Below are 13,691 nucleotides of genomic sequence, written 5' to 3' on the forward strand. Positions count from 1 at the left end.
AGCTCTTTGCAGGTAGTTCTCACTAAACAAGAGATTCCTGCTTCCTCCTGCTCTCTTCCTCGCTCTCTTCCTCCTGGGAAACTTCGTTTGACAATCCACCCCTCAATTGTATACGTTTGAGAAGAAAAATTTCTCAATAGATTCTTGATTGCTCTTAATATATTCTTCGAGTTTTCTAACTTTCAAAAAGTTACAATAATAACAAGTTTGAAAGATTTTATGTTTTTGAAGTTCTTCAAGAAAACTGTGGTTTACGATATACACTTGTTTATTTAATTAATTTGTTAATAGTATATACATATGTACACTACTACTCATAATTATTCGAACGATAAACCTTTTACACTTCACCTCGTTTCTGCTTCGATATAAAAGCCAGGTAAAAGCCCCTTGACATTGCTTTAACAGATACGATGATTCTTTATTGAAGCAGTGAACACGCCTTTGTTCATATCGTTATATCTCGTATATTATTCATTGGAAATTGCACGTGTCCTAAATGTAAACTATTCAAATAATTATCAGTATTCCAAGGATAAATGTCTACCAATTATTGTTATCGTTCGAATCATTACACTGTGGCGTTTCTCTATTTTTATGAGGAGAATACTTTACCAATAGGTATCTTGATTTACAAACTAAACAAGTGATCTTTGCTTTAGATATTTGCATCCAGTATTAAATACACGTGTACTCTGTACATTAATCTTCGTTCACCGGAATTACACCATTTCTATCAACTAAATTTAATAGTTTCTATTACTACATAGATCTCGAAGATACAAGTTTCAAGAAATAGCAACAGAAAAATTCAACAGAAAATATAATCTATATACACAAACGTATAAAAATACCTATGTATGCATCTCCTAGTTGATTTTATCCAGCTTTTGCTGCAGCAGTTACGTATAGCTATATTCGATCTTCAAAGGTTTAAAATATTCATCTTCTCGTTCGCCGTAAATTTCTTTAAAAAAAAAAGCCACTTATTCGTCTGAAAAAAAATAAATCAATGCTCGATAACGAATTTAATTTAACATTTAATTAGCGCAGAAGTTTTACAGGATAATACATCGTGTAAGGGAGTTATCGTTACCCACGTGTTGTATATATAATATATATATATATATAATATATATATATATAATATAATATATAATATATATTATATACATATATATATATACATAATATTTTCCTTTTATTACTTTAAATAACATCAACTTTTACTTCGATTACAGTTCGATCGTACATCGTGTGATCTCTTCTTACTTGTCTATTCGTGCTACCCTTTGCACATCAGTTTTCATTCACGCGTACACCTACACATATACACAAGCCATTCTCTCCTCTTCGTTCTCTCATTCCTCTTATTTCTCAGCTTCTCCTTTCTCTCATTCTCTCACTCTTAGCGATTTGTCTTAGTTAGTTGTGCAACGTTAAGCTTGTCCGCTAAAATACACGAATGAGAACTGCTGGGAAGAACTGTCGGTTATTAATAATCGTCCTTGCGCAAAACATTTTCTGCGAACGAAAAACGGTACAATACCACTGCTATGCGTGTATTTATCGGCACTTTTGTCCACTGTACAGTTTCCCTTTGTGAATTACCGATTCAAGAGAGATTTGTGCTAAGACCGACGAAACCGATTGATCCAACCGAAGATTGGACCAATTCCTTGGGCGAAACTTTGAGATTTAAATATTCGATTTCGATTCGCGAGAGTCTCGTTTCCTTGGTGTCTGCTGTTACGTTTGGTAATTTTCGTATTCTTCGATTTCCAGACTTTCTCAAAATATTTGCGATATCGGAAACGAAACGTTTAGAGATTATCTTCTTCTGACAAATTTTTGAAGAATATCTTTAGTATTCTCGACAATCGCGATATTTGGTGAATCTAATTTCACAAGCCGAGAGATTTCAATCAATATCACTTGCATTTTCAGATTCTCACAAAATTTTGAATATTCTTAATACGATTAATACTTCTGATATTTGGAGATCTTGATATCGTTAATAGCGTTGAACTTTTCAAGGCCAATCGCCTGATCGGATTGTGGCGTTTCATTTACAAACGGTTTCTTCTAATCCTCTTCGAGAATTGCTCGCGATATATTAGATATAAAACGACGATTCCTCGACATTCTTTTATTGCTGACTTGTTTGTTGCTGGCTGCAAAGTCCTAGCGTTCTGGGAGGAGATGATCCGCGCGACAAGTGATTCTTGTCTAATTATACCCTAGGAAGATTTATCGGCAGCCTTGGCCCGGTAAAGTGACAAAACGTCTCTAAAAGTTAAAAGAGCCAACTTCGCCTGAACGTCGAAACGAGCCTGATAAATGAACGATCACATGCTCCGAACGTATACGTTAAAAGCTATTACACATTAACGAATATAAAACCAAGACGAAACTCTGATTTCCCTATTAAAACCAAGGATAAAAAGGAGAAAGATGAGAAATAAAAGAAATATTTTCTCCTTTAAATAAGAAAAAAAAGAAAAGAAAATCGATCCTACAGAAATAAGGTGAAGAAATAGACACTGCTCTACTATCACTGAATTCTTGTCTTCCACTTGATTCAACGAACAGAAACAGATTCAAGAGCTTCCGATTCTTTGACCCTCTTCACGTTCCACACGGTGTTAAAAAAAAAAAAAACAGAATATAAAACCGAAACGAAAAATGACTCGCTTGAAGAAACGTAACAAAACAATACAAAAACACGATCAGGTTTAAAATCATCCAAACAGGTATAACAGCATGGTTAAAAATATAATGTAGGATTTTTAAAACAACGCTGATTGTTATGAAGATAAAAGAAAAGAAAGGAAGTCGATTGGAAATTTGATCTACATTTATAACGAAGCCAGCGATTGATCGTCGAATAAAAACCAAAAGCTTATTCGCTCGCAAAGTTCAAACGAACGTTTGCCCGGAAATTCTTAGAAAATTAAAAAAAAAAGGAAGAAAATAAAAAAAAAAAAGAATTCTTTTGCCTGAATCCGCGCTTGTGTGCATTTTCGGAATGTCTCGCGAATGGTGTGCACCCTGAACGACGTCGAGCGTGTATACTGTGCCGTACAAAGCGTAGATTGTGCGTGAATCGAAGACAGTTTGGCTCCTTGTTGGACTATAGAAATCTCGAAAGAGAACGGATGTCGATATAACCGAGGATATAACAGAGCGACAGACTGCTCTTCACTGTCGTTAGTTTTCCTCGAGACATTTTGTGCGAGAACTAAATCAAATTACGCAAAAATCTAAAGAAACGATCTTTTTATTACAACTTTACGTTTCATGATTCTATATATGTTACGTTGATTTCATGTATCTGAAGATTCTATATCTCAATATTATATCTTTGATTTTATATCTTGATCTTATACCTTGACATTATACTTTCGATGATTATAGATCTTCGTTTCATTGATACTGTATATCGACTGTATATATTTCATGATTCTATGATCCTGATTTTACGCGATATGATTTTATACTTCTGGTAACGCAGTTTGATTTCACACGTATACCTGATGATTATATATATATATCTTAATTTTACAGCTTGCAAAGAAAGGTATAAAATTTCAATTATATTATTATAACGTTATCTTCCATGATTCTAATAAATTTCACGTGTGTTATAAAAAGAAAGGTGAAACATGATCGATGCACACATGTTAAAAGCAGTAAAAAAGACTCGTTAAGACATAGACATAACACAGTTATCGACTCCGAAATCGAAGGTAGCTCTGCGTTAAATTGATTTGATATAAAAACGCGTAAAAAAAAAAATTTCATTTCTATTTTCACTCCAATATTCGTAACAAGTCGATAGAGAATAAAACTATTAAAAAAAAAAAAGCAGTACATCAATTTCATTAAACATGTCTAGAGTACGTATCCAATGAATCTAATTAAAAAGAGCGAACAAAATAAATAAAAACAAAAAAAAAAAAGATGAAACAAAATGATCAGACTGGAAGTAGAACTAGATCCTCGACGCGAATGTTCTGTATTACCAATAGCATATAAAATAATAGTCGAGAAAAAAGCTACCCTCCTGATATAATTAAAGTGTCCTATTTATCGTTCCTTTTTTTTCAAGATACGTTAAAATATTTAAATCTCCTTCTGTGTCTCATCTTTTCTATAAAACTACACAATGTTATTATACACTCTGACTAATGACTAAATATTTTAAACTGATGAAGGAAGACCAAGATGATGGTACAAAGAGAATGATCAAGAGTTTCAGTTTGTCCCCAATTTGTAAACACGTAAATAAAACAAATTTGAAACAAGGAGTTTGAATTGTCTAAACAGATTTGCCAACAGATGATACAAAAGCGTTTCTTCGTCTAGCTTCCTTTTCCTCTTCCCCGTCGTTCCTCGTTCCCTTTCTTTTGCTTACCCTGTTTCGTCCCGAGGACTCTTTCTAACAGGGAAAAATCCTTTCCTCTGCTCAGCATCCTAGATAAGAATCTTACAAGGCAATGTCGCATCCAACGGGATATACATTCCGGACATCTGCACGAGAGATGTCCCTTAAATAGAGAACCGATAAAACTTATACTCTTTACCTCTTTTTTGCCTTTTCTTTCCCCTCTATAGCGTTTAAATTTTGTCACCTCTACGATACACACCTCGCGTTTTCTCTTCTTTCCTATTCCTCGTTCTAGCTATATACCGTGTGTTTTCAGATTTTTCCTCGCTCATTATCTTACACCTTTCACACATTCTACCACTCTCCATTCAATCTCGTTCTCTCTCTCTCTCTCTCGTACTTGTAGGTTTTTCGCTCTTCTCTCTCTCTCTCTTTATGTACAGACTGCGAACTGCGGATAATAAATGATAAGTTACGCTCTAACTTACGCTATCTACGACAGTGTTTTTTTATTTTATACCGGGTGTTTTCGAGGAAGAAATGAATATTTGAGGCTCGTCCTCTCGTTTGGCTTCTCGGGCTGCGTTCTTCGAGTACAATAATTGTTCAAGAATTAGAAATAATTCGATTTCCTAGATGTATCTTAAAAATTCCATCGTTATCTCTAGAAATTGTAGAAATGATAAATTAGAAAATGTGACATGCTCGAAGTAGGTTTTAAAGAACGAGCTGAATCGTGGTTTAAGCTTCAACCGTGTTTCTCTAATTTCCATTATCAAAATAGAAAAGTGCCGACTTATATTGATCCCGATTGCTTCTCGAAATTTCTAAATAAACGATAACGTGTCAGTAAAATTGGATTTTATCCACGTTCATCTGAAATAAAAAAAAAAAACACGTTGTCGTCTATACCACGATTAATCCGCAATTAATATCCAAGACGATCTATCACACGATTAGTTAAATACAGATCCAACAATTATCCTCGAATACGCGTAACTAAATTAAAACAACCACCGGATGTATCCTACGTTTCAATTACTCCAAACAACACGAGAATAACAAAATTTGCCCTTATTTCGAGGAACTGACGACTTTAATTGAAACGCATATGCAACTATTCAGAAACTGCTACTAATTTCTGTCAACGATGCAATTCATAACGTGAGAGTACAGCGGAGGCAAAAGAGCGAGACACAGAGACAAGAGCGGTGTTCTGTAAAGGTGTTGCTGATTCTATTTGCGATGAAAAGATTGGCACTCGGCAATTGGCTGGCAGGAAGCAGCTGCTCCGCCTACCGCTCGCTTTTGCCTTCGTCACGCTAATTTGCATACCATTTCTATCTAATGCACGGTCCTAGCCGCCTATAACCAGCCTGACACGCGTCAAGCAATTAAAATTTCATCATTTTTCACTGGCCTAATGAAGAGGTATCTTCGAAACCGGTAAAACCGAACGAACGTTTCGTTCTCGCTGTGTCTTCTTTCTCTTCCTCTCTTGCACGATCCACGTCAAATGAAAAGCACGATAAGTACACTTTTCTCGTTCTATTGATTTTAACGTCACTTTATGATTAACGATCTAAATACTGTCACGAGTACGCGAGGAAATAAAAATTGTCTGATACAGCGTAGCAAGAGCATTATCAACGATGCGCTTCGTTAGAGGATTACGTGTAAATTAAACGTTTACACGTATTTCTCTCCACTATAGGAATAATCGCAATTTTACCGTTTATGCTGTACTTCTGTTCTACAAAATAACACGCTTATTTATTGCGTCTTTACGTATTTGCTTGTGTATTTACGTTTGGAAGTCGGTAGAAATTCGTGCACCTCGAAGAGTTAAATGATTCATCAATTACTCGTATCTCTTATATTGCTTAACTACGTACAGTTGTATTGATAATGATATTGCGTTTGGTATTATCGGTATTTTTCCGTGAGAAACAGTAAGTATGACTTATCGTGTTCTTCCTCTGTATTCTCGATCTACATATACACGGTCGCGTCTACATACGCTTAATCTTGAACAGCGTTGTGCACGAACGAGCAGCAAGATCGCGAATTGATACAAAGAAGAGGATGCTGCGAGCCATAAATAAAGACAGGCTTTTCGAATAATCGCGTATCAGAGAATGAAATTGAATCGTGACTCGAGCCTGATTCGCAAACACCCGGTACTCGCCCGTTATAGACGAGATTAACTTAATCTTCCTTCGAACGCTCGTGTAAACGTGTATCTACTCTGCTGACCGTAAGTATCAAGATTAAAATACGAAAAATTGAATAACGATCGTGTACATCTTTTACATCGTGAAAATTAACAAGCTTCGCGAAAGTGACATTTATCAAATTAACTTCTCAGCGATTCCGTTCGTTCGAATATTCTAACAATGGCCAGCAGTGTACACGTGTACGAGTGGGTGTGTAGGAAGGTGTACGTGTGTATGAAAGTGTGTATAAACTGTGTGAGTGTATATTATCTACATATGTACACAGGACAAACACAGAAGCGTACGGTGTGAGAGGATCGGTGTGTGAAGAGCGTGTGTGGTTCGTTATAGTGACGTTAATTAATTAGCGGGGGATGGCTAAGATCCGTACACGCCTCAGAGATCACTCTCAGGGATCTTGCCTGCACGGTGGTGTTGAATCTTCCAAATAACATCGTTCTCCTCCCATAAAGGAAGGGGAACCGGTGCTCCTGGACCATCGACGTTCATCGTGCTTACTTATTCTCGCTTGTTCTTCCGTTATTACCTAATGAAGAAATTAATTGGTACTAAACATTATCGTTAACGTAAAATTGTTTCTCTGAATATCAAACGTTTGTTTATATAAAATTATACCTTCTAGATTATTGAAATATTTTGTCTACGTTATAACTTACATATTATCCCGAATAATTTCTCTTCAAATATTATCCCGTTGCAGATATTAAATGTTATGAAAACTTAAACAAAGTTCTACCGCGTAACATCTCGATAAATTTATCGGAATTTCTTTCAAAGCTACCAAGTATTTCGTTAAGAATTTTACCGATAATTTTCTCCAACTTAAACGATTACTGGATATTTTATATTCTTCGACAAAAATGACCACGAAACACGCACGAATACTGTTACAGACATATCGAACACTGTGTCTTTCCCTTCTTCCAGGCAACACAGAAGATGAGCCACTATTTCGTAATTCTCCACATATGAAAGACAGGGGAAAATGCCGAGAGGCTTATAACACGACGTTCGCCAAGGTCCAGAAAGATTCCGGCAGCAGGTCGAGGCTTGCACGGTTCCAACCAACTACTGGTAACCGTAAACAACGTATGAGTGTGTTGCTCTTATTTCTCAGGACCTAGGTACGGGCGATACGCTACGAGATTAAAACGGGGAATAATAATGGGAATAATGAGAATCGTTGGATTCGCGGGGAGAAAAGACAACTAAGATAAAATACGACGTATGTCTGCGTTGTTTCTGCAAGCTGTGTTGTAAAAACAAGAAAAACGTTGGCCATGTCTGGCGTCGCAGGGCGATATGGGATAAAGAAAGAAAAAGAAAAATGCTAACATGTCTTTTGCTATTTTCACGCCGGAAGCGTTCCCCCGCTGCCTCGATTTTCCTCGTCTTCTCACGGCTACTATTCGTAATAATCGTATGCGTTATATATATATATACTATATATATCGTTCGTTCCCAAAAGAATTGGGAGAACCAAATGGGCGTCGTTCATGTATCCTGTATCTGTGTGCGAAGAACATGTATTACGCGTAATAACACAGGTGAAAATCTTTCTCTCTTTTTGCCGGTTGGTTTGTCGGAAAGATCGTTTCTCGAGCGTGTGTGTGTGTATATGTGTGTATGTGTGTATATGTGCGGCGATTAAAAAGTCGAGGCATGATGTGGTCGCTTCGGTCAGAGATACGAGATATTTCTCTTTGTTTCGATATTTATCCGAACTCCAACGTTCCGTAAACGTCCCCAAAACCTGCTGCAACTCGTCCGTAGAACGAGAAGCTTCAGCGAGATCGGGCGCATCCGCTTCCGCGGTACACGATCTCTCCGTTCGTCCTATCTCCGTTTCAGAGCCACGAAAAAATCGCAACTGATGTTCCCTGGCAATGTATACAACTAGTACGTACATTACGATCCTCGACTATACGCAGATCGTTCGTCTCGTCGATTTCGAATCGACATGTTTTTCGCGCCTTCGATCTAACATCGCGAACAACAAAATGTTCTTCCTAATTACCTAACGTGGTATACTCTGGATTCCTGATCGAGCACAAACTGGACGAATCGGCCCAGCTATCTCGAAATTATAATACGGTCACCTTTCGTCTCCCACTATCTCACAGATAATAATTTCGTGGTCAGACTCGCTTACGAATCGCAAAAACTAGCTTCCTTCTCAGTTTCCTTTTTTTCTTTTCTTTTTTTCTCTCTTACAGGTTTCGTATCTTCTGTTTCTTTAGGTTTTCTCTTGGTTTCTCTTGCCCTGGCTGCTCGGGGCCCAGGGTCACAATGAGTGATAATCGCCTAACACCAGGCCGCTGTGATAACTACCATGCGACGTAGACATGCCCATGGAACCCATGCCCTGATACGCTCCCATCCCCATGCCGTTCATCGACATAGTGTTCATCGTGTTCACGCTTTGCATCGTGTTCGGCAGCATCGTCGACGGACCCATCGGGCTCAGACCACCCATGGAAGGAGCTATAGCACCCATCTGCATCGACGTGGCTGTATGAGGAAGCGACTTCTGCAGATCCGCCGAGGTCGGTGTGATTAGGTAATCCTGGAACAAAAAAGGATAGACATGGTTCATCGATGGAGGAGCTTGTGAACTGTGTTCTTCGCGACGACACTCGAAATACTTTTGTGATGTTTTGCTGGTGATTTATCGTCTGAGTCTTCTTGCGCAATAGTTTATTAATTAATAATGTAATAATAATAGTAATAATATTGCAATATTATAAAGTTGTAGATTACAGAATTGTGTTTTATGAGTTTATAAATTTACTTGCAATGGGATAATCAGGTGATTTGAAAGCTGTAAAATTTCATTTGGTGTATTCCTAAAACTTGCTGTCGTAGGAAAAAATTTAATGGTGATTTCTGTAATTTCATTAATGATATTTGCTTAATTATGCAAGAGGACCCTGGAATAATTTCATAGTAACGTTTGATTATCTTTGATATATATTTTTTGGTCCGGAATTGAATTATAGATCAGAAGAAAATATTTAATTATTTAGTATTACATTTACTATGAATAAAAGGAAAAGAATTGGCTACTAATTGAGTATCTTGGGCAAGTAAGTAATCGAGTTTAAGGAGATTATAGAGAGTGATCGTTACCTGTAGATCTACAGCCTAGATGCGTTCCCAACCATCGAATTAAGAATCATTAATTTTCCTCTAGTTAGTTTTTGTTACAGATGCTTAAAAAAGTTAGATATGAACTATTAAAGCGGAGTTAGAATTATCATACTTGTCACCCCTCGCGCAAACCATTACGCTTAGTTGGTTATAAACACAAAAATTTATTCAACGCTCTTCATAAATTTCAAGCAATTTTTCACCTTACCTGATATTCTTACGCTATACGACACGTGCTTTGCATTTGTTATCGTAAAAACTGTAATATCGACTCTTTAAACTTATGAAAGCGTATATGCTAAGTAGTAATTATGACTTAATTAACCACATAATGAATGATTTGGACAAAACTAAATGAATGTTCTTACGAAAGTTGCAAGGTTCGATTAATCTCAAGCCTCTATACACTTTAATGTACACCGTAATTCTCAGTCCACCAAATACTACAAACACGATACACATCATCATACATTTTTTAATTAACAGAGCAAGAATTTCAAATACCAACGCCCAATTACTTTCAAAAAACTAATCCTATTAATCCTTTAACATTCTAATGAAATATGCAAATATTCCTTTAGATCATGATCAACAAGATAATTGAGAAATACTGTTATCTATTCAACGATTGAAAGAAAATTAAATATCTGTAACATGGCGAAAAACCATTGCTTGTTCTTTAATCAGTTAAGATCTTAAGTCCTCTTTTCTCTGCAAAAAAAAAAAAAAGGAAAAAGATGAAAAGTAGAAAAACCACAGAAAACAGTTCACTGTACCTGTGAACTATTAATACATTAATCCTTTTAATCCTATCAATCCTTTAAAGTTACAGTGAAATATAATAATGTGCACTGAGGTCATCTCCTAAAATTACTTGTCAAACACTGATGTCTATTCTGGAATTCCATGAAATTGAAAGAAACTTAAATATTTATGACAACATTGTGATAAGCTATTATTGCCTGATGCTTAATCGGTTTAGAATAATCCCTCTTCCTTCTGCCAAGAGAAGAAATGAAAAAAATATGGAAAGTAGAAAAACCACAGAAAACAGTTCACTGTACTTGTGAACTATTAATCCATTAATCCTTTTAATCCTATCAATCCTTTAAAATTACAGTGAAATATAATAATGTGCACTGAGGTCATATACTGAAATTACTTGTCAAACACTGATGTCTATTCTGGAATTCCATGAAATTGAAAGTAACTTGAATATTTATGACAACATTGTGATAAGCTATTATTGCTTGATGCTTAATCGGTTTAGAATAATCCCTCCTCCTTCTGCCAAGAGAAGAAATGAAAAAAATATGGAAAGTAGAAAAACCACAGAAAATAGTTCACTGTACTTGTGAACTATTAATCCATTAATCCTTTTAATCCTATCAATCCTTTAAAATTACAGTGAAATATAATAATATTCACTGTACTTGTGAACTATTAATCCATTAATCCTTTTAATCCTATCAATCCTTTAAAATTACAGTGAAATATAATAATGTTCACTGTACTTGTGAACTATTAATCCATTAATCCTTTTAATCCTATCAATCCTTTAAAATTACAGTGAAATATAATAATGTGCACTGAGGTCATATACTAAAATTACTTGTCAAACACTGATGTCTATTCTGGAATTCCATGAAATTGAAAGAAACTTAAGTATTTATGACAACATTGTGATAAGCTATTATTGTTTGATGCTTAATCGGTTTAGAATAATCCCTCTTCCTTCTGCCAAAAAAATAAATAAAAAAAAGATGAAAAGTAGAAAAACCACAGAAAATAGTTCACTGTACCTGTGAACTATTAATCCATTAATCCTCTTAATCATATCAATCCTTTAAAATTACAATGAAATATAATAATGCGCACTGAGGTCATATCCTGAAATTACTTGTCAAACACTGATGTCTATTCTGGAATTCCATGAAATTGAAAGAAACTTGAATATTTATGACAACATTGTGATAAACTATCGCTTGATCCTTAATCAGTTAAGATCAGTCCCTCTTCCTTCTGCCAAGAAAAGAAATGAAAAAAATATGGAAAGTAGCAAAACCACACAAAACAGTTCACTATACCTGTGGACTATAGTACTGCATATAGTCCAACTGGCTCTTCTGCTGGGCGCAGCTGGGTGGCGGCGGTGGCAAGGTCGCCGTGGGATGTACCAAGCCGTGAGTACCGTGAGCACCGACCTGGAGATGATGTTGCAGCTGATGATGAAGGTTCCGTTTGTCGTCTCCGCTCTCGCTTCCGGTATCGTGGTGTTGTATATGGTGCGTCGGCGTGTGAGGATGGCTCAAGGTCGAGCCATGGCCTTGGTGGTACGAATGAGGACTGGAAACCGAGACAGGAGGAGGAAGCTGATACATGCTCGACGCCTGTTGATGTTCCATCATCGGTTGCTGCTGCTGCGCAGCTACAGCGCAGGATGATGGTTGTTGAGGCGGTTGCTGATTGACCGCCTGCCTCTTCGTTTCATCGCCACTTTCGCTGCTCGAATCACCTAAACCTCCGCCGTGAGTTTTATCCTCTCGTTGGCCGCTGTAACAGATAAGAAGACGGTTTGCTTGTTAGAGAAGATCGATGAAGTACAAACTTACTTTTCGTGCAATTCTGCGCCTGAATAACAGTTTAATAATTGAACAAACGAAGGTCGCGTACATGTAAATTTTGTAAATTACAAGTCAATAGTCGAGCGATATTAAGACAAACGATCAACTGATATTCGATTAGAATTTACAACTTGTACGTAACTTTCAACAATTACAATAGGTCTGTCTAATGAGGAAGTGCAATCAACGGATCCTACCAGTAATGATTTTCATCAAGAACAAACTACGACTATATAAAATCGCGAAACAACCATTCCACTTCTAAGTTCTCCAAAGATCCCGACGCAATCCCATTCTCAATGTTTCCTCAAAAATATGAACACACAGCCCTCCTAACAATGCAAGAACAGATTAGAAAACGGCAGAAAGCACACAGATCCTCCATAGATTTCGCTCGTTATCTATCCAACAAATTTCTCCTAGTTAACGCGAACAATACCCACACCCAGCGATGGAGGCCGCTTAGATATCCAATTAATATTGCAAGTCGATGCCAGGCGAATCTTTTGCCGCTCTCTTCTCGTTTGCTTCGGGCGGTTCCTCCGCAACACCACGCTACGCCACGATACTAAACTCTTCTTCTCACAACCGGTAACAGTTCCAATATAATTACCGACAAAACAGTCGACCAATGATCCTCGGTATCCCGAGAAGCGGAAGAGGATAAGGGCTGCACGGAATAATGCCTGCTAAGATAATACCATCTTCGATTCGTAAAATACCGGTGAAGAGGGTACTGCTTCCTTTTCTGGCTGTAGCAACGTGAATTAAGGGTGGAGCATCGCTGAGAACAAGGAGGAACGAGTAAAACTGACAACAGAATAGCAATACAAAGCGAGAGAAAGAGAGAGGAAGAGAGGAGTGAACTCGCTCTGGACGTATCGTAAACTCAATTTAGCAGGCTGGACCTCCTCGAAGCCACGAAGCACGTGCGACCACTTCGGGGTCCTTGCGGCCTCGCGCTTCAACCTCTTTCTCTCTTGGACGTTCGGTTACCTCCTCGTCATGCTTGACTAAGACACTCTCTATATCCAGGTACGAGCAATCGTTAAGCGCTTGTTTTACAAGTCGTTTAGACGTGGCCGCCGCGATACGGCACTGTCTCTCCAGGCGCAAGTGCCACGACACTTGTCTACGGGGTGTTTTCGAGAACCGGTCCCTCTCGCGTTCGTTCAGTTCGGCCCCGCCTCCCTTGCCAGCTACCGAACTCTGATAACGGGCATCCCGTTTCACACACTTTCGTGTAACCTTTCACTTTTGTGATATCGGCGACCCTCTCGATCTTCCACG

At 37.4% G+C, this 13,691-nt stretch overlaps 1 protein-coding gene across 3 annotated transcripts in view; it reads right to left on the minus strand.

The window, feature by feature from the left end:
- Window positions 1–606: 606 nt before the first annotated feature.
- The window catches only part of LOC117237179 (homeobox protein SIX1-like), a 61,159-nt gene continuing 48,074 nt past the window's right edge, over window positions 607–13,691 (minus strand). For 2 of the 3 annotated variants that reach the window (XM_033500905.1, XM_033500904.1), the window contains exons 4-5: window positions 11,865–12,330; window positions 607–9,193 (exon numbers count right to left, since the gene is read on the minus strand). In XM_033500905.1, coding sequence (XP_033356796.1) covers window positions 8,912–9,193; window positions 11,865–12,330 — 748 coding nt within the window. In that variant the 3' untranslated portion in view covers window positions 607–8,911. The remainder of the gene's footprint in view (window positions 9,194–11,864; window positions 12,331–13,691) is intronic. The other variant, XM_033500906.1, reaches the window with a different exon arrangement.

This window comes from Bombus vosnesenskii, unplaced genomic scaffold, assembly GCF_011952255.1.
Source record: "Bombus vosnesenskii isolate JDL3184/JDL3185 unplaced genomic scaffold, Bvos_JDL3184-5_v1.1 scf7180000013361, whole genome shotgun sequence".
In the NCBI taxonomy this organism is placed as follows: domain Eukaryota; kingdom Metazoa; phylum Arthropoda; class Insecta; order Hymenoptera; family Apidae; genus Bombus; species Bombus vosnesenskii.